The sequence below is a fragment of the Scyliorhinus canicula genome, chromosome 4, assembly GCF_902713615.1.
Source record: "Scyliorhinus canicula chromosome 4, sScyCan1.1, whole genome shotgun sequence".
Classification (NCBI taxonomy): domain Eukaryota; kingdom Metazoa; phylum Chordata; class Chondrichthyes; order Carcharhiniformes; family Scyliorhinidae; genus Scyliorhinus; species Scyliorhinus canicula.
In genome coordinates this window covers 52,804,182-52,826,074 of record NC_052149.1, presented here as the reverse complement: position 1 = coordinate 52,826,074, position 21,893 = coordinate 52,804,182, and the positions used below count along the sequence as shown (strand labels likewise).

Below are 21,893 nucleotides of genomic sequence, written 5' to 3'. Positions count from 1 at the left end.
ATTGTTCCAACACCTTTCCATCTCCAGTCTACATTTGTTCAAATCCAATGTCTGCAACTGCATATACAGCAAGATGCTTGTCCATTTCCTTTATTTCTATATCCTTAATAATAATCTTTATTATTGTCACAAGTAGGCTTACATTAACACCGCAATGAAGTTACTGTGAAAATCCCCTCGTCATCACACTCCGGCGCCTGTTTGGGTACACGGAGGGAAAATCCAGAATGTCCAAATCACCTAACAAGCATGTCTTTCAGGACTTGTGGGAGAAAACCGGAGCGCCCGGAGGAAACCCATGCAGACACGGGGAGAACGTGCAGACTCTGCACAGTGACCCACGCCAGGAATCGAACCTGGGTCCCCGGCGCTGTGAGGCAACAGTGCTAACCACTGTGCTACCATGTCACCCACGATGACTCTCGACAACATTTTGAATCTTTCTGAGCAAAGTTAACCCTTTCACTGGCCACTTTACCTTCAACATCGTATGAAGTTCCAAACCACTTCTCTTTTAGCGTACACCTCCCTTCATTGTTGGGAGAAAGGAAAATCAGATTTGCCTTTTGTGGAGTGAGGAGGCGAACGGCAGCATTAATCACCTGTAAGCAGAAATGATAAAATTTAATCTTCCCCACTGAGCTGTGAGTGAGGAGGCGAACAACAGCAGCAATCACCTGTAAGCAGAAATGATCAAATATAATCTTCCCCACTGAGCTGTCAAAAGAGAAAATCTACTTTGTATTTAAAAAGATAGTTCAGCTACATAGCAACTTTAAACAATCATGTGAACAAGGTACACGAGTAGACGAGTGAGCCACTGGAGCCTACTACACCAGTTAATAAATTATAATCTTTATTAGTGTCACAAGTAGGCTTACATTAACACTGCAATGAAGTTACTGTGAAAATCCCCTAGTCGCCACACTCCGGTGCCTGTGCAGGTACTCAGAGGGGGAATTCAGAATGTCCAATTCACCGAACAAGCATGTCTTTCGGGACTTGTGGGAGGAAACCAGTGCACCCGGTGGAAACCCACACAGAGACGAGGAAAAAGTGCGGACTCCAGAGTCCAGGAATTGAACCCGGGTCCCTTTCCAACCTTTCCTCATAAGAAAATCCATCCATTCCAGGTATTAGTCTCGTAAATCTTCTCTGAACTGCTTCCAACAAATTTACATCCTCCCATACCAGTGACCAATACTGTGCACCATACTCCAGATGTGGTCTTACTGAAGCATAACCTCCCTACTTTTCTATTCAATAACCCCTGCATATTATAGCATTTTAAAGTAATTAACTGCAGCTTCGAGGCATGTTCCTGAGAAGTAAACAGTTCAACTCCTTTCTTCCAGCATTCAATCTTTTTTGTCAAAGAAGTTCATTAAATAATTGAAATGTGTGCGCTCCATATCTTTAGACCAAAAGAAACAACAGGAGTAGGGCAGCATCGTGGCGCAGTGGTTGGCACTGCTACCTCACGGTGCCAAGAACATGGGTTCAATCCCGGCCCCGGATCACTAGCCATATGGACTGTGCACATTCTCCATGTGTTTGCATGGGTCTCACCTCCACAGCCCAAAGATGTGCATGTGCGGCCCGGGAGCCGGAAATTCTCCGGCCCCTTTTGTTGCGGGAGGCTGGTGTTTCAGTCAGCACCAGTGCTAGCCCCTCACCAATACCATAATCGGTGATGGGTTCACACCGTTTTGTTTCACAAACCTCCCACGGATTCTCCGTTCGAGCCAGCACTTAGACGCAGGAAAGGAGAATCCAGCCCCCAACCTTTGCTCAAAAGACAATCCCTTGATACTGGGGATCATCCGAGTGAACTTTCTCTGAACTGTAAACAACAGGACCAAAACTGCTCAGTGTTCCAGATGTGCTCTCACCAGTACCTTGTACAGTTGGAGCAAGATTTCCCTACTCTTATACTCCAACCCCCTTGAAATAAGGGCCAACATTCCATTAGCCTTCCTGATTACCTGCTCCAGTTGTGTGGTAGCTTTCTGTGTTTCATGGACAAGAATCCCAAAGTCCCTTTGTGTTGCAGCTTTCTGCAGCTTTTCTCCATTTAAATAATACTGTTTTCTTGTTCCCTCTTCCAAAATGAACAATTTCACATTTTCCCACATTATACTCCATTTGCCAAATTATTAGCCACTTACTTAACCTATCAATATCTCTTTGCAAACACTTTGTATATCCTTCCAGCAACTTGCCTTTCCACCTATTTCTGCACATTTGCAAATTTGGCTACAGTATATTTGTTTCTTTCCTCCAAGTCATTAATATATATTGTAAACAGTTCCGGTACCAGAAGTGGCCCCTGAGGAACATCAAGTGGTTACAGGTCATCAATCTGAAAAAGAACCCCTTATCCCCACTCACTGTTTCCTGCCCATTAGCCAATTCTCTATCCATGCTAATATACTACCTCCAACACCAGGGGTTCTTATGACTTAACCTTTTGTGAGGTACCTTGTCGAACTCCTTTTGGAAGTCCAAATACAACACATCTACTGGTTCCCCTCTATCTACTCTGGTTGACACTTCCTCGAAAAACTCTAACAAATTAGTCAGACACAATTTCCCCTTCATGAAGCCATGCTGACTCTGCTTGATTAGATTATGATTTTCCAAATGTGCTGCTATTACTTCCTTAATAATGAATTCCAACAATAGATGTTAGGCTAATTGGCCAACAGTTACACTGATTAGGGGTGTCACATAGGCAGTTTTCCAATTCTCCAGTACGTCTCCAGAATCCATGGACTTTTGGAAAATTATAACCAATGCATCCACTATTTCTGCAACTGCTACTTTTACGATCCTAGGATGCAAGCCATCAAGGCCAGGGGACCTATCTGCCCCATTAATTTGTCTAATCAACCTCTAGTGATGATATTCAATTCCTCACTTATAATATTTGGTATGAATGGGATTTATACCCATGTTGATGTATACCCTTTCCTACAGTGTGGCTACTGTTTGGGGATCGATATGCTACTCCTCTCAATGTCTTCTTTCCCTTGCCGTTTCTTATCTCCACCCAATTGGACTCTAATCATTGGAATTTATATTGCCTCTCAACTGTCCCCACTTCTATACTTATTAGGTGCTACCCAACCACCTTTTCCTTCCGTCCTATCTTTCCATAAAATCAAATATCCCATAATATTAAGTTCCCAATTTTGATCTCCATGTAACGGTGTCTCCGTAATGACTATGAGATCACACCTACTTACCATTTAGCTAACTTTTCAATTCATAATTTTCATAATTAGAAAATCACTGCCATTGAAATTTGTAAATGCATACCACTAACCATTATTCCATAACAAAATTCACAAACACACTCAAATGTTTTTAAATATTTGAAAGGTTCAGTATAGCAACCTACATTGATGTACTGTGCCACACAATAACAAAACAGAGGTCTGATACTCCCAAATCTAGTATAAAATCTCAACTGTACAGCTCTGGGAAAACACCAAACAACGACTAACTACTTCAGTATCAGTAACAAAAGTTCAATGGATTTTTTTTCTGTGTTAAATAACCCAGTCTTTCTCGGTCTCTCACTTCACATCAACCTACCACTAACCACCAGTGCGGCACGATGGCACAGTGGTTAGAACATACAGTGCAGAAGGAGGCCAGTCGGCCCATCGGGTCTGCACTGATCCACTTTAAGCACTCACTTCCACCCTACCCCCATAACCCAACAACCCCTCCTAACCTTTTGAACACTATGGGCAAATTAGCATGTCCAGTCCACCTAACCTGCACGTCTTTGGACTGTGGGAGGAAACACATGCAGACACGGGGAGAACGTGCAGACTCCGCACAGTGACACAGCGGGGAATCGAAACTGGGAGCCTGAAGCTGTGAAGCTAACCACTGTGCTACCGTGCTGTCAGGCACTGTTACCTCACAGCGCCAGGGACTTGAGTTAGACTATAGCCTCAGGTTACTGTCTGTATGGAGTTTGCACATTCTCCCCGTGTCTGTGTGGGTTTGCTCCAGGTTCCTTCCACAGTCCAACAATATGCAGGCTAGGTGAATTGGCCATGCTAAACTGCCACTAAGTTTCCAAAGGTTGAGTGGGGTTACAGGGATGCAGTGGGAAATTGGACATAGAATGTATTTCTACGGGTTCATGCAGACTCGATGGGTCAAATGGCCTCCCTCTACGCTGTAGAGATTCTATAACTCCAGATCAATCAAGGGCAGTCAAAACTACTCATTTCCCAATGTCAGGTGTTCCAAATGGATTCTGAAGTGCAAGCTCCAAATAACAATAATCAAGATGCTGTTTGACGTGCATACAGTGCAGAAGGAGGCCAGTCGGCCCATCGGGTCTGCACCAACCCACTTTAAGCACTCACTTCCACCCTACCCCCATGAAGTTACAACAATTTAAATAATTGTATGACACACAGAACAAAATCATGCCACCTCTGTAAAAAAACCTTGCTTGTTTGTCAACAGGTAGGACATGAATAAGCAAATGAATACTTTGCTTGAAGATAGTATGGTGGTGGGCATCATCCAAGTTCAGGTTTGTTCAAGATAAGGGAGGTTTTTTAAAAATATTTAGGCACCAAGTACTTAAAATCAAAGGACAGCAAAACAAAGTCTTCAGGGTGCCACTTTCCCAATATCAATCACCACATCAAGGAGAGAGATCCAGCAGTGAGAAGCAGGCATATCCAATCCCACTAATATCTGTAAGTAAACACTTTTTGTCCTAAAAGCATCATTAAAACAATCTTTTTAATAATGATTGTTATTTCCAAGTTATTATAATTTAGATGAGAGTCTGCGCTTATTTAATTCTTTTGAAAAGAGGGTCCTACAAGCAAAATTATTTTTTTTTAAGTCATTGCAATGTATGTACATAGAATTCATTTGAAAAATATTTCCAAAGTTACTGAAACGACTGCTGCTTGGGAGGATGGAACAACTACTTTACTCCATTGCACAATAGAGCTGAATTCAAGGTACGAATTCCTTTCCACAAGTTTTGTACTAGTGCAGCCAAGATATGCTTGATTTACACAAACAAATAATATTGAGACTTTATAATGCAAATCTAATGAATGCAAAAGCAGTTTTATTGTATAGATGAGACAATTAACTCCATATCATTTACCTCTGGTTTGTACTCCAACAGTAACTGGTCTCCGGTAAGGAAGTCTGTCTTTTTGAAAATCTGCATATTTTCACAAACATTTTCGACAAAATCAATGGGATCAGTCTGAGGAAATAACAAATGGTCAGGATCACAGCTGTGTTGTAATACCTTGCTAATCAATTAGTAGAAAACTGTAGCATTGATGAACAAAGGGAAATAGAGCAATGTATACCTGTTCCTGGAAATGGAATTCATTATCTTCAATCTTCTGAATCTCTCTATAAATTCTAAGGGATAATGACATGAATATTAAATAACACTTGTATATAAACATCTGTATTACTCCTTAGAACATAAAATAAGGCAGTCTTAATGATTGAATGGAAAATGGCAGTTCCAAATGGGGTACTGAACAACTTTTATCAGGAAGTTCAATGCTCAATCTTCTGCCCGAGGCTGAATTAGAGCATTACATATGGTCATAGTGCCACTGGACCAGGAAGAAATAAAACTGTCATGGTTTTCATTCATAATTGCTATCCTCTGCTGATAAGCACTCTCCAATGAGTACAAAATAGGCCATGGATATAATGCCCAAAAGTTGAAGCTTGAATCATGAGGAATTCTATCTATTTTCCATTGAAAAGTAACTGAGAATGAAAGAACCTCACTAGCATACAATGCAGAACTTTACTTCAATTTAAACCACAAATACAACATGGTCAAGCTAATAAATGTCAAATCTAGGATATATTGCAGAACTTATTTCTTCCTAAAAAAAAATGGTGACCTCTGCTCTGCAGATTTCTGAGTAGGCTACTTGAAACAAAAATACTGGAATTACACGAGGAACAGCCCAATTCTGAAGTTGGGTGGTGGGAAGGCACGAGAATGGGGGTGGGGGGAGACAACATCTTCTTTCAGGTGGATGAAGTATGATGTGCGAGTGGGATTCCTCATTTGTAACCATCTTATGACTCCCTTCCCTCCCCTATGATTGAGCATCCTACCAATGATGGTCACCAAGACGGACATGTGAAGGGCCAATGGGGTAGGTACCAGAGGGTTGCCAGAAACTATGAACAATGCCCTCAACCTGAGTAAATGGCTTAAAGAAAGGTGGCAAATGGCTAGTGGAAACTAGCATTCAGGGCATTTTGTTTTTCAATTTCACCAACAGTTTACATATCTGATTAAATCACCATGGCAAGTAAGGTTTACTGTGCATATTCTATGAAAATAAATAAATAGCACATAACTAAAAAAATTACCTTTCCTGAGGACCAAGTTTCTGTAGCATTTTCATATACTGAAACACGATATGTGCAACCTACATTTAAAAGAATAGTCTCAATGCAGGAAAATTAGATTGGCATTTAATGCCCATAAATTAGTAATAAGAATAACTTGTTTTGAATTTGAGTAAGTTACTAGCAATTAGTAGGCCAAAGAGTAAAAGTATTCTGGAAGCATTCTTGAAAATGAATCTAGTTAAATAATCACTACAGATTGCCTTTACCTCATAGAACTGATGATAGCCATCATCAGTTAACGTAATGGAAATGTTGAACACGGAATATGTTGAATTCTGTTCAAATCCAGTTTCACCATTTCCTCCAAATAAGGCAAGAGCTAAACACCTGAAAAAGATATGTACTTGTTGTAAAGAATAGATTTTTAAAAATTTTAGTCAGGAAATTTAGTACACAATAATGCCAGTGTGTACATCAGAACTTTAACAGAGTCATCCAGACTTCAAAAGTTAGCTTAGTTTTCTTTCCACAGATGCGGTCAGATCTGCTGAGATTGTTCAGCATTTTCTGTTTTTGTTTCAGATTCCAGCATCCGCAATAATTTGCTTTAATCTGATGTACATCAGAGGTGCTGTGTGGGCACCAGTTCACAGGGCACAATACACTGAGTCTGGTAAATCTTGGGTTTCAATATTTTCCTCACTAGAATCATAGAATCCCTATAGTGCAGAAGGAGGCCATTTGGCCCACTGTGTCTGCACTGACCCATCAAAAGGGCACTTTACCCATGTTCTCTATGCTCGATCCCCATAACCCAACCTGCACATCCCTGGACACTCATGGCCAATCCACCTAACCAGTACATCTTTGGACTGTGGGAGGAAACTGGAGCACCTGGAGGAAACCCACACAGTCACCCATGGTCGGAATTGAACCCGGGTGCCTGGTTCAGTGAGGTGGCAGTGCTAACCACTGTGCCACCGTGCCGCTCCAAGTGCAAATGGAGGCAGCCAAATGAATAAGTAAATCACAGGAATGGGGGACTTCCAGTGATGGCGGGTGGGAGGCAGCCGCACATTGGAGGGCTCCCGTTAGGGTACGGCATTTTCGGGGTTTAACGCCCGGTCCCGGGGGAACGGAGGCGGAAAAAGCAGGGAGAAGGCACAGTAAAGGGAAATGTCGAAAATAAGTTTAAAAAAGGCCGTGATAAAAGCAGCTGAAAGTCCGTCGGTGAGTGGAAAGGTCACCGCGGGGACGGCAAGAAAAATGGAGGCTGAGGCACTAGGGGAGGCCACATTGCCCACAGCTGAAGAAATGGCTACGGTGATGGCCGTGGAACTCGAAAGGCAGTTCACAAAACACATGGCGATGAGGAAGGAGATGGGGGCGGTATTGAAGGTGCTGGTGGAGGCGACGATTGCCCTGGTGAGGGCGGCAGTATTGAGCGCAGTGGCGGAGGTGCGGGAGCAAGGTGAGGCGCTGAAGGAAGTGGAAGAGACATTATCGCAGCACAGTGATCAACTTACCTCGATGGGGAAGGAGATGCGGAAGATGATAGAGATCAACAAGGGTCTGCAAGCCAAAATGGACGACTTGGAAAACAGATCCAGGCGACAGAATCTGAGGATTGTGGGTCTGCCAGAGGGAGTGGAAGGCCCAAGGCCAAATGAGTATTTTGCCATGGTGTTGGCGGAGCTATTGGGGGAGGGGGATGATCCCTCCCAATATGAACTGGATCGGGCTCATCGGTCGTGGACGCCTGTACCAAAGGTGAGTGAGCCGCCAAGAGTAGTGACTCTGTGTTTTCGTTGGAATAGCATGAAGGAGAAAGTCCTGTGCTGGGCAAAGCAGAAGCGGGTGGTGCAGTGGGCTGGAACTGGTATACGCATATATCAGGACTTTACAGTGGAACTGGCAAGGAGGCGGGCTGCCTTCGGCCGGGTGAGGAAGGCACTGTACATCAGTATTGTACAGTGCGGCATAGTATACCCAACTAGGTTGAGGGTGACCTACAAATCCAAGACTTTTATTTTGGGACAGCGGAAGCTGCGGAGGACTTTGCGAAGGCAGAAGGACTGTGGCTGAATTGAAAAATAGTCATGTACCGACGTAGCCTCATGTACAAAAAGTACAAAGTACAAAGAAAATTACAGCACAGGAACAGGCCCTTCGGCCCTCCCAGCCTGCGCCTGCGCCGATCCAGATCCTTTATCTAAACCTGCCTCCTATTTTCCATGGTCTACTTCCCTCTGTTCCCGCCCATTCATATACCTGTCTAGATGCTTCTTAAATGATGCTATCGTGCCCGCCTCTACCACCTCCGCTGGTAAAGCGTTCCAGGCACCCACCACCCTCTGCGTAAAAAACTTTCCACGCACATCTCCCTTAAACTTTCCCCCTCTCACCTTGAAATTGTGACCCCTTGTAACTGACACCCCCACTCTTGGGAAAAGCTTGTTGCTGTCCACCCTGTCCATACCTCTCATAATTTTGTAGACCTCAATCAGGTCCCCCCTCAACCTCCGTCTTTCCAATGAAAACAATCCTAATCTACTCAACCTTTCTTCATAGCTAGCACCCTCCATACCAGGCAACATCCTGGTGAACCTCCTCTGCACCCTCTCCAAGGCATCCACATCCTTCTGGTAATGTGGCGACCAGAACTGCACGCAGTATTCCAAATGTGGCCGAACCAAAGTCCTATACAACTGTAACATGACCTGCCAACTCTTGTACTCAATACCCCGTCCGATGAAGGCAAGCATGCTGTATGCCTTCTTGACCACTCTATCAACCTGCGTTGCCACCTTCAGGGTACAATGGACCTGAACTCCCAGATCTCTCTGTACATCAATTTTCCCCAAGACCCTGCCATTGATCATATAGTCCGCTCTTGAATTTGATCTTCCAAAATGCATCACCTCGCATTTGCCTGGATTGAACTCCATCTGCCATTTCTCTGCCCAACTCTCCAATCTATCTATATTTTGTTGTATTCTCTGACAGTCCTCCTCGCTATCTGCAACTCCACCAATCTTAGTATCATCTGCAAACTTGCTAATCAGACCACCTATACCTTCCTCCAGGTCATTTATGTAGATCACAAACAACAGTGGTCCGAGCACGGATCCCTGTGGAACACCACTAGTCACCCTTCTCCATTTTGAGACACTCCCTTCCACCACTACTCTCTGTCTCCTGTTGCCCAGCCAGTTCTTTATCCATCTAGCTAGTACACCCTGAACCCCATACGACTTCACTTTTGCCATCAACCTGCCATGGGAAACCTTATCAAACGCCTTACTAAAGTCCATGTATACGACATCTACAGCCCTTCCCTCATCAATTAACTTTGTCACTTCCTCAAAGAATTCTATTAGGTTTGTAAGACATGACCTTCCCTGCACAAAACCATGCTGCCTATCACTGATAAGTCTATTTTCTTCCATATGTGAATAGATCCTATCCCTCAGTATCTTCTCCAACAGTTTGCCTACCACTGACGTCAAGCTCACAGGTCTATAATTCCCTGGATTATCCCCGCTACCCTTCTTAAACAAAGAGACAACATTAGCAATTCTCCAGTCCTCCGGGACCTCACCCGTGCTCAAGGATGCTGCAAAGATATCTGTTAAGGCCCCAGCTATTTCGACCCTCACTTCCCTCAGTAACCTGGGATAGATCCCATCCGGTCCTGGGGACTTGTCCACCTTAATGTCTTTTAGAATACCCAAAACTTCCCCCTTCCGTATGACAACTTGACCGAGAGTATTTAAACATCCATCCCTAGCCTCAACATCCGTCTTGTCCCTCTCCTTTGTGAATACCGATGCAAAGTACTCATTAAGAATCTCACCCATTTCCTCTGAGTCCACGCATAAATTCCCTCTTTTGTCTTTAACTGGGCCAATCCTTTCTCTAGTTACCCTCTTGCTCCTTACATACGAATAAAATGCTTTGGGATTTTCCTTAACCCTGTTAGCCAAAGATATTTCATGACCCCTTTTAGCCCTCTTTATTGTGCGTTTGAGATTCGTCCTACTTTCCCGATATTCCTCCAAAGCTTCATCAGTTTTGAGTTGCCTCGATCCTATGTATGCTTCCTTTTTCATCTTAGCTAGTCTCACAATTTCACCCGTCATCCATGGTTCCCTAATCTTGCCATTTCTATCTTTCATTTTCACAGGAACATGTCTGTCCTGCACTCTAATCAACCTTTCCTTAAAAGACTTCCACATTTCAAATGTGGATTTACCCTTAAAACAGCTGCTCCCAATCCACATTCCCTAGCTCCTGCCGAATTTTGTTATACTCTGCCTTTCCCCAATTTAGTACTCTTCCTTTCGGACCCCTCATGTCCTTGTCCATGAGTATTCTAAAACTTACGGAATTGTGATCGCTATTCCCAAAGTAATCACCGACTGAAACATCAACCACCTGGCCGGGATCATTCCCCAATACCAGGTCCAGTATGGCCCCTTCCCGAGTTGGATTATTTACATACTGCTCTAAAAAAACTCTCCTGGATGCTCCTTACAAACTCTGCTCCATCTACGCCTCCAACACTACACGAATCCCATTCACTGTTGGGGAAGTTAAAATCTCCCATCACAACCACCCTATTGCTCCTACATTTTTCTATAATCTGTCTGCATATTTGTACCTCTACTTCATGCTCGCTTTTGGGAGGCCTGTAGTAAAGTCCCAACAATGTTACTGCACCCTTCCTATTTCTCAGCTCCATCCATATTGCCTCAGTGCTCGAATCCTCCATCATGCCCTCCTTAATCACAGCTGTGATATCATCTCTGACGAGTAATGCAACTCCTCCACCCCTTCTACCTCCCTCTCTATCCCTCCTGAAGCATCTATACCCTGGGATATTCAGTTGCCAGTCCTGCCCTTCCCTCAACCAAGTCTCAGTAATACCAATAGCATCATATTCCCAGGTACTGATCCAAGCCCCAAGTTCATCTGCCTTACCTGCTACACTTCTCGCATTAAAACAAATGCACCTCAGACCACCTTTGCGTTCATCATCTCTTCCCTGTCTACTCTTCCCCTTAGTCACATTTGAGTTTATTGTCTCGTACCTTACTGGCTTTAGTTGCTGCTTCTTTACTGACCTCTAACTTCCTAATCTGGTTCCCATCCCCCTGCCACATTAGTTTAAAACCTCCCCAACAGTGTTAGCAAAAGCACCCCCTAGGACATTGGTTCCAGTCCTGCTCAGGTGTAGACCATCCGGTTTGTAATGGTCCCACCACCCCCAGAACCGGTTCCAATGTCCCAAAAATCTGAACCCCCTCCCTCCTGCACCATCTCTCAAGCCACGTATTCATTCTGACTATTCTTGAATTTCTACTCTGACTGTCCCGTGGCACTGGTAGCAATCCTGAGATTACTACCTTTGAGGTCCTACTTTTTAAACTTCTCTCCTAACTCCCTGAATTCTGATTGTAGGACCTCATCCCTTTTTTTACCTATATCGTTGGTGCCTATATGCACCACGACAACTGGTTGTTCACCCTCCCCCTTCAGTATGTCCTGCAGCCAATCGGAGACATTCCTGACCTGAGCACCCGGGAGGCAACATACCATTCGGGAGTCTCGTTTTCGACCACAGAAACGCATGTCTACTCCCCTTACAATTGAATCCCCTATGACTATAGCCCTGCCAGTCTTTTTCCCGCCCTTCTGTGCAGCAGAACTAGCCACGGTGCCATGAGCCTGGCTACTACTGCCTTCCCCTGGTGAGTCATCTCTATTTTTTCACTGCGTGCTAGTGTATGTGCTAAATGAGCCAACATTGTATATATTTGGACAAGGGAAGAGATGGGACTTTCACTTGCAATGATGGTTCTTTGGGGCTTGGATGTGTGTGCAGTGTTTGTGTGCGAAAGTAGATTTCTTTGTTTTCTTGGGACCGGTTTCAGCCCGCGAGTGAAGTGGGGGGAGGGGCTGCAGCCATCGGAGCCCGGCAGAAGAGGTTCCGATGAGTCTAGCCAGGGTGGAAAGTTGGGGGAGAAGGAACAGAGGTTGGGGGGAGGAGTTTTATAAGACGAAGCAGAGGGGAGGAGTCGGGGACCGGGGGGGGGGGGGGGGGGGGGGGGGGGGGGGGGAAGGCCTTACAATTCATGGATTTCATTTACGGTACTTTTTCAGGGAATGGATGGCATTGAATGTTAAGGGGAGGGAGGTAGACTCTACAGGTCAATGGTGACCATGGGCGATTCCTTTTTTTTTTCCTTTGTTTTTCCCACCATGGGAAGGTTTGTTGTATTTGATGCTTATAGTGTCAGGTGGGCCGTTATTTGGGGTGGTGGGAGAATGGGATCGTTGCTGTTGATAAGGGGATTGACTTTGTATTTGTTACCGTTTACTGCTTGGTGGGGTGTAAATTCTGAAGAAAATGTGAAAATGGAAAATAAAAATATTTTCTTTTAAAAATCACAGGAATGGCATAACATAATGCCTTCAGCATTTTCCTCTGGCCTTTATACCAGTTTAGCAGAAACAAAAATGCAGTTCTAACTTGTTTTACTTTTTTAGTAGTTTGTTTAATTCAGTCACTAGCCAAATGTTTTTAAAACCTATTGTGACAAGCTCAATAGAAATGTTGCAAATTTCATTATTGCTCAAGGAACCAAGCCGTTTTCAGACAACCTCAAGCGTGCCATTTGTTCAGTTCACTAACTCAAAAAGGTGTAGAAAAGGAAACAAAAGGGATCATAAACAAAGTGCATCATTAGCAGAATGTAAAAGTTGAGAATTTGCTGAGCAGAAATCTCTGGTAAGATGTTAGTGAATATCTCCAAATAAGATTTGGTTTCACATTTTGAATTTAAACTTTAAAAATTATAAAAGAAACAGCATGTTATACAAGGGATTGCACGAATTGCGGCGAATGATTATCACCATTCCATTTGCGGAAGATGATGGGGTGCAGCCTCAGAGCTTTGGAGGAGTCAAATGAGATTATCTGCTGCATTTCTTTTGATGACTGTTCAAGCCAAATCTTCAAAGGCAAAGTCTGCCACAAGTGTCACACATGAATTGCCCCTTGCTAGTGGTGACAATCTCCACTTACACCTTGTCTGCAGAGCTGGCATCTGCTTTGGAGCTTCTGGAACCACGTCATTATTGTGGTGAATCGTTGTGCGCGTGAGTGACGTATGTGTGTGTGTGTGAGAGAGAGAGAGACATGTGCAAGTGCGTGACGTGGTGTGTGTGTCTGTGGCGTGTGTCTGTGGCGTGGCAGTGTGGGTGCATGTCATGTGTGGATGCGCGTGGTGTGGGTGTGTTGGGGGGAGAGCGAGACAGCCAATATCCACAAGCTCCACTGAACGTCCAAATTCTGTAACTTGGTCACCATTTTCCTGACACATATAAATATACGAATTCGGAGCAAAGGTAGGCCATTCAGTCCATCAAGCCAGCTCCACCATTCAATGAGATCATGGCTGATCTTCGCCAGAGCTTTGACAAAGAGTCAGCGGATTCAAAACGTTGGCTCTTTTCTCTCCCTACAGATACTGCCAGAGCTGCTGAGATTTTCCAGCATTTTCTCTTTTGTTTCAGACTCCAGCATCCGCAGTGTAGCCATCTAAGATGGACACTGGGCTACAAAATGGAGAACTGCTAAGACTGCAGGGAAAAACAGTCATAGTGAGGACAAACAGCTTGCAGAAGACTGTTTTGCATTCTGCACGTACAGAAACCAGTTTCTAGCCAGGTGCAGAGTTTCAGCCAAAGGTGCAAACGGGAAACAGATCTGCATAGTAATGAGGTGATCCAGATCCAGACCCCGGACAATAGAAACATTTAAGTATCGATGGATACTTTTCCATAGACGCCCAGACAGAATGGCGCCAACGCAACCAAACACAAAGAGCCGTAGGGACCACCCCACCTATCGAGGAACGACCCTAGGATTGGGGAGTTCGAAAGATATCGATTGGGAAAGACCCAATCGATGAGGGAGCCTCCCCAAGGGGGCCTGAACCTCCTGGGACCTATAAGAGTAGGTCCCGCACATGGTTCGGTCTGTTTTGCTCCGGCCCAGACCTGTTACATCGCATCCTGACTCCAGTTTCATCACCGGCCGTTGAGCATCAGCCATCGAACTGTAAGTGCCAACACAACGATCGCTACGTGATCCAGACCTTGCTAGCCCTTGACAACTTTGCCAATCAGAAAGTTACAGACCAAGAACGGGACGAAGGCCTTGCTCCCTGACCTTGCCTGTTCCTGTCTAGATAAGTATTTAGTTGTTTAGTATTAGAAGTAAGTTAGTCTCTTTAGCGTATGCATGTATATTTATTATATTTGTTATAATAAACACCAATCGTTTGGACTTACTAATCGGTGTACGGATTTATTACTTTGAACCTGACCTTGATATACTTGTGACGGTGTCTTAATACGGCACCTGGCGACTCCGAGCATAATTACACATACAGAGCCATAGTAGTGTTAAGCACACGGCCTTTAAACGGAGGCGTGTTAATCACACTCCAGTAAAACGAGCAACAGCAGTAATTTGTTTTTATGGCTGATATCATTGTGGCTTCAGCTCTTTATCTTGTACAGTAACTTTGATGTGTCACTTTGTCAAATGCCGTCTGGAAATCTAAAGGTTCCCCTTTATCAACCTTGCTTGTTACTTCCTCAAAAAAATAAATTAGTCAAACTTGATTATCCCTTCACAAAACCATGTTGACTCTGCTTGATTGCATTGAGATTTTCCAAATGTCCTGTTATAACCTCCTTAAAGATAGATTTCATCAATTTCCTCCAACTGATGTTAAGCTAGCTGGCCTATAATTTCCTACTTTCTATTCCCTTACTTTCTTCAATAGAGGAGCCAAATTTGCTATTTTCCAATCTGATGGAACCTTCCCAGAGCCTAGGGGACTTTGGAAAACCAATGCATCGACCATCTCAGCCACATCTTAAGACATTAGGATGAAATCCATCAGGATCTGAGTACTTTTCAGCTTTTGGTTCTAATAATTTTCAGTACCCTTTCCTTGGTGAGTGTAATTGCATATTTCAAGCTAGCTTTCGCTCATACTCTAGTTTCTTCCTCCTTATTAATCTTGTAGACAATCTTTGCTCTTCTTTATATTTTGTCCAATCTTCTGCCTGCCATTCGCCTTTGCGGAATTATATGCTTTTTCTTTCAATTTGATACTATCCTCAGCTCCTTTCGTTAGCCACGGATGACGTCCTTTCATTGGAGTCTTTCTTTCTTACTGAAATGTACCTTTCTTGAGTGTTCTGAAATATCTCCTTCAACGCCTGCCGCTACATCTACACTGGGAAATTGTTAAAAATTATTTGATGGGATGCTAGTGTCGCTGGCAAGGCCAGTATTTGTTACCCATCCGTAATTGCCTTTGATGGAGTGGTGAGCTGCCTTCTTAAACCACTGCAGTCCATGTGGTGTAGATACACCCACTGTGATCTTAGGAAGGAAGTCCCTGGATCTTGACCCAGTGCCAGTGAAGGAACTTTGCAAGGCAGTATAGTGTGTAGCTTGGTGGTGAATTTGCGAATGATGATGCTCTGATACAGCTGCTGCTCTTGCCCTTCTAGATGGTAGAGTTCCCAGGCTTAGAAGGTGCTGTCAAAGGAAATGTATCAAGATGCGGTGCCTCGTGTAGATGGTACATACTGCTGCCACTGTGCAATGATGGTGGAAGGAGGGAATGTTTAAGGTGTCACGTGAGATTACCCTTTAAGAAATGGGTGTTTAAGAAATGTATCTTTAAGAAACGGAGCTGCACATGTTACTGGAGTGATGTCAGAGTATGGGTGGAGCTGAGCTCCACTTCTGCTTTTTAATTTCAGTTTGAAAAGAGCTTGGGTGTGTCTGTGTTTTCTGTGAGCTGCACTGCTGTTGATCTCTGTCATCCAAAAACTATCTATGGATCATTTGGCGAACTCAGAATTGTAAAAGATCTCAGTATTAAATGTAAGCCTAATGTGCTCCTGTTTGAAGATTTGTTAAGTCTTTTGGATGTTAAAAGGACAGCTCAAACAATTATTTAGTATTGTATTCTTTGGGGGTTACCTTTGAATTCATGGTCGCTAAGATATTCACTGTTTGTTTTAAAAAGGTTAACTTGAGTGCATAGAATAAACATTGTTTTGTTTTAAAAACCACTGGTCCATTTTCTGCTATACCATACCTGTAGAGTGAGCCATGTGCTCCCCATACCACAATCTATTAAAAGTTGTGGGTCAGATGAACTCCATGATACACTTTGGGATTCTCTAAACCCTGGCCCATAACAAAGGTGTTGAATTGGGTGCCAATCAGTGGGCTGCTGTGTCCCGGATGGTGTGGTACTGAAAATGGGCCAAGAAGATACACATAGGCCAGGAATAGAAACTGCCACATGAGGCCTGGCTGAATTGATACTGGCCATCTGCAAGAGCACTCGACTAAACACATTGCTATATTGACTTTGTGATCACCCACTTGCGTTTACACAAAAGAACAAGAACATGCTATGAATATGTAACAAATTTCCAGATACAGGTGATCAGCTTTGCAGCAGGACGGACAGGCAAAAGAGGCCCCAGACTCCATAATGTGCTGATCAGACGAGGTTGGTTCACAGGACAGTAGGTCTTGATCGAAGACCAGTATAAAGGAAGCAACATCAGAACAGCTATTCAGCAATAACCTAGGGAGCCCCAGGCACAACCGAAAGAAGGGACCCTGAGTTTCGAAGCCCAGGCACCTGGGTAAAATATTTCATTAATACACTGGTCAAAGTATCTGAGATTTGCCAGATACAACAATGGTGCCAAGCATCTTGTTGGAGCCGCACACATCCAGGCAAGTGAAGAGCATTCCATCACACTCCGGACACTTAACTGTTGGACAGGATTTAAGGAGGCAACAAGAGGATTACTTATCTTGGAATTCTCAGTTTCTAATCTGCTCTTGTAGGTGTCGGATTTAAATGGCTAGTCCATTTTTGATCAATGATGCCCATTGCCTGGGCTTTGTATAGCACAAATGTTACCTGCCACTTATCAGCCCAAGTCTGACTATTGACCAGATTTTTCTGCCTTTGGAAATGGACTGCTTCAGTATCAGAACTGCTGCAAATTGCATTGAACACTGAGCAATCATTACTGAACATCCCAATTTCTGATTTATACTGGAGGGAAGACCATTGATAAAGCTGCTGAAAATAGCTGTGATGTGGAGATGCCGGCGTTGGACTGGGGTGGTCACAGTAAGAAGTCTCACAACACCAGGTTAAAGTCCAACAGGTTTATTTGAAACTACAAGCTTTCGGAACTCTTGAGCCTAGGACACTACCCAAAGGAATTGCTGCAGTGATATACTGAGGCTGAGATGATTGGCCTCCAACAACCACAGCCATCTTCCTTTGCACAAGGTATAACTCCATCCAGTTGGAGAGCATTCTGTCCACTTCCCACTATCTTTAGTTTTGCCAGGATTCCTTGATGACGCACTCAATTAAATGCTGCCTTGATGTCAAGGGTAATCACTGTCATGTTTAACTCTTACGTCCATGTTTGGGCCGAGGCCGTAATGAGGACACAAGCAAAGGGTCCTTGTTAGACCCAAACGGAGAATATTTTGTTTATTAAACTGTCAGCAGTAACAAAGATTTGAAAATCAACTACGTAACATTCCACATGCCATGCTAACCATTAAGCAACAAAGAAATGTTACTATTCCATATTGGTACCAATACAAAGCTATATCATCTCATTTTCACAAAATAAAACACTCGGTATCATCCCTCGTAGGTTCCTCAACAGAGGAACTATAGAACATACACAGTGCTGAAGGAGGTCATTCAGCCCATTGAGTCTGCACCGACCCACTTGAGCCCTCACTTCCACCCTATCACCGAAACCCAATAACCCCTCCTAACCTTCTTGAACACTAAGTGCAATTTAGCATGGCCAATCCACCTAACCTGCACGTCTTTGGACTGTGGGAGGAGACCGCAGCACCCGGAGGAAACCCTCGCAGACACGGAGAGAACATGCAGACAGTGACCCAGCAGGGAATCAAACCTGGGACCCTGGCACTGTGAAGCCGTAGCGCTATCCATTTGTGCTATCGTGCTGCCCCACTATGTCTGAGAAATAATCTGTCCATCAATGTGTGACTTGTTCCACGTTATCAATGCCATTCTTCGGCCACGAGCCTCAGCTGTACAGATCCTCCCACACTGCCCAATCTCACCGGAACTGAAATTACAATGTTCTGGGGTAGCAAATCCTTGCAACCACATATTCCAGTGATGCACAAGATACAGTTGAACATCCTCGATTTCCAGCATGTTTAATCCATGGTGATGTGCCCGTTACATGCAGCACTCATCACACCAGCAACAAAAGCATCGGCAATCTGCTAAAGCATTTCTTCAACAGCATTAGCAAGTGACCTATTTGGAACAATGTCGCACACTAGGTCCCGCAGCATCTTCTTGCTTCAAACCGGATTGCCTTCTGGACTCATAGGCTCCCCCTGATCCCAGTGTTCCAGGACCCAGGTATCTTAGCAAAAAATGTCTTTCTTTCCAACTACAGAAAAGGGAGGAACAGCAACCACAGCCTTCAGACATTTGTAGCCACCAGTAGGAACAAGCAGCAAATAGAGTCAGTGAACACGTTATTGCTGTACAACTGCTACTTGACATATGGGCTGAATGACTTCCTTCAGCACTGTGTATGTTCTATGTTCTATAGTTCCTCTGTTGATAATCAAGAGAATGCTGATAATTGGCAACATAGAAAATAGGAGTTGGCCATTCGAGCCTGCTGCGCCATTCATTATCATAGCTGATCATCAAGTTCAATACCCTGATCCCACCTTCCCCGATATCTCTTGATCCTTTAGCCACAAGAGCTATATCTAATTTCTTCTTAATTACACAACGTTTTGGCCTCAACTACTTTGTGGTAACGAATTCCATAGATTCACCACTCTCTGGGTGAAGAAATCTCTCCTCATCTCAGTCCTAAAAGGTTTATCCCTTACCCTCAAACTATAACCCTAGGATGGAATTAGTCCTGCTTTGTGCAGAAACCTTCAGCATTAAGTCCATTGGAGCTTGACACAACACTTAGCCTTTTGCAATTTGAAACGAACATGGAAAGCACCAAGCACATGTAGAATCTCATCAACTATCTGAAGCAATTGATGATTTCATTAAATAGAACTGCATGAGAGAGAATGTGGAGCCTTCAACACAGCACAGTTAATATTGCAAATGTGACAATTGAATGCACGCTCCAGATGTGATTAAGAGCAGCTGATACTAATTGGGGAAAGGTTGGAACACATATACAAGGATCACTTTCCGACATCCGGTAGCAGCTATGAAGGAGTAAGTCGCACATTTGGTGGCTCCCGCTCAGGTCTGACTTTTGGACCTTCCTCCTCTCTCTCCTCTCTCTCCTCCCCCCCCGATTTTCTACCGGACTTGAATTGTAAAATGGATGTTAGTGGCAATTGTGTACTGAATTCCCACTTCAGTGCATAGAAAGAAGCACTAGAAGTGTTCGTAAGGGCAGAAACAAAAAGACAGAGAAGGCTTGGGCTGTAGCTGCAACAGAAGACAGCATGGCGGAGGTACGGACCTCGAGCTTGACAATCCAGCAGTCTATGGAGCAGCTGATGCAAGTCATTCAGGAAGGCTTTGCTACGCAGAAACAGGACTTCTTGGACCCGATAAAAGAGTCGATTGAGCGGTTGGAGCATAGATTGGACACAGATCCACAAGTCCAGTGGTGGTGGCAGCCCTGAGAGTTTGGGGCCAGTGGAGGCGGCGTGTGGGAGCATTGGTTTGGGCCCCAATCTGTGATAATTACTGGTTTGCCCCGGGGAGTATGGATGGGGGGATCCGGATATGGTGGAGAGTGGGGATTGAGAGGATGGGGGATATGTTCCTTGAGGGGAGCTTTCCGAGTATGAGGGCGTTGGAGGAAAAGTTAAATTCAGGTATCTGCAGGTGCAGGACGTCTTGCGTAAACAGGTGTCAACCTTCCCGCTCCTACCGCTAAGGGGGATTCAGGACAGGGTAGTTTCCAGAGGGTGGGTAGGAGCAGGGAGCGTCTCAGACATTTACAAGGAACTTATGGGTTCTGAGGAAACGCAGATCAAGGACCTGAAGCGCAAGTGGGAGGAGGAGCTGGGAGGTGAGATAGAGGATGGTCTATGGGCAGACACGTTGAGTAGAGTCAACGAGTCCTCAACATGTGCCAGGCTGATACAATTTAAGATTGTTCACCGGGCTCACATGACAGTGGCCCGGATAAGCAGATTCTTTGGGGTGGCGGACAGGTGCTAAATGTGCGGGAGGACCGGTGAACCATGTCCACATGTTTTGGACATGTCCAAAGCTTAGAGGATTTTGGCAGGGGTTTGTGGATGTCATGTCCACAGTGTTAAAAACAAGGGTGGCGCTGAGTCCAGAGGTGGCGATTTTCGGTGTGTCAGAAGACTCGGGGATCCAGGAGGAGAAAGAGGCAGACGTTCTGGCCTTTGCTTCCCTGGTAGCCCGGAGACGGATGCTATTAGCATGGAGGGACTCAAAGCCCCCATTTTGTTGTTGTTACTATACCGAAAATACCTCAATAAAATGTTTATTAAAAAAAGATCACTTTCACATGTTTTTGGAAGAACTGTGTGGGAGGGAAAACTAGTGCAATTATGTTATATTGGGTTTTGTCAATAAACGGTGTTGAAGACAGACTGGCTCCAGCTTCTCAATTTGCCAGATCCATGTTCAGTACCTTAATACGAGCAAAGTCAACAATAAAAATTAATCAGCGACATGAATTATAAAGCATCTTTCTCACATTTAGAATATTTAACCTTCATAATACCTAGCACTTACCGCGTCCGAAGCAAGGACAGGATACTGCCTTTACCTTCATGTCCAATTAGCCACGATAGATAGTGAAGTGGTTTAATCCTGACAATAGATTCAAAAAATTAATCAACATTTTTCACATCAACACAACAAAATAAAGTTAAGACTGCGATTAACTACTACTTCTGTAAAAAATGAGAAACCATTTTAAGATGCACTTCAATCAAAAAATGAGGATCTGATCCTGATTGTGCTTTTAAAGGCAAAACGTTTGAGATTATGCCATAGCTTTTCCACTGTAAAAGTTTTCTAAAGGGTATGGTACAATTTCAACTAGTATCAGACCATTTTTGAATGCTGTCACTTGCTGCCAATGGATTTCCTGAGAAGTTTAAACATTTTTGTGTCTTTCTTTAATGGCATAAAAGCAGAGTTCTAGAGCATGAATCCAAGAACATATTATGACTTCACTCGTAATGAAGTGCTTTGAGAGGTTGGTGATGAAGCGCATTACCTCCATACTCGGAGAATGCCTTGATCCACTGCAATTCGCATACCACCACAATCGGTCCACAGCAGACGCCATCTCCCTGGCCCTCCACTCATCCCGAGAGCATC

At 44.1% G+C, this 21,893-nt stretch overlaps 1 protein-coding gene across 1 annotated transcript in view; it reads right to left on the bottom strand.

Moving 5' to 3' along the window:
* LOC119964582 (nardilysin-like) overlaps positions 1-21,893 on the bottom strand; it is a 133,730-nt gene that overhangs the window by 69,985 nt on the left and 41,852 nt on the right. The window contains 6 exon segments of the mRNA XM_038794258.1: positions 479-602; positions 5,159-5,263; positions 5,373-5,427; positions 6,412-6,470; positions 6,660-6,780; positions 21,300-21,377. Of these exon segments, the coding sequence (XP_038650186.1) occupies positions 479-602; positions 5,159-5,263; positions 5,373-5,427; positions 6,412-6,470; positions 6,660-6,780; positions 21,300-21,377 (542 nt within the window).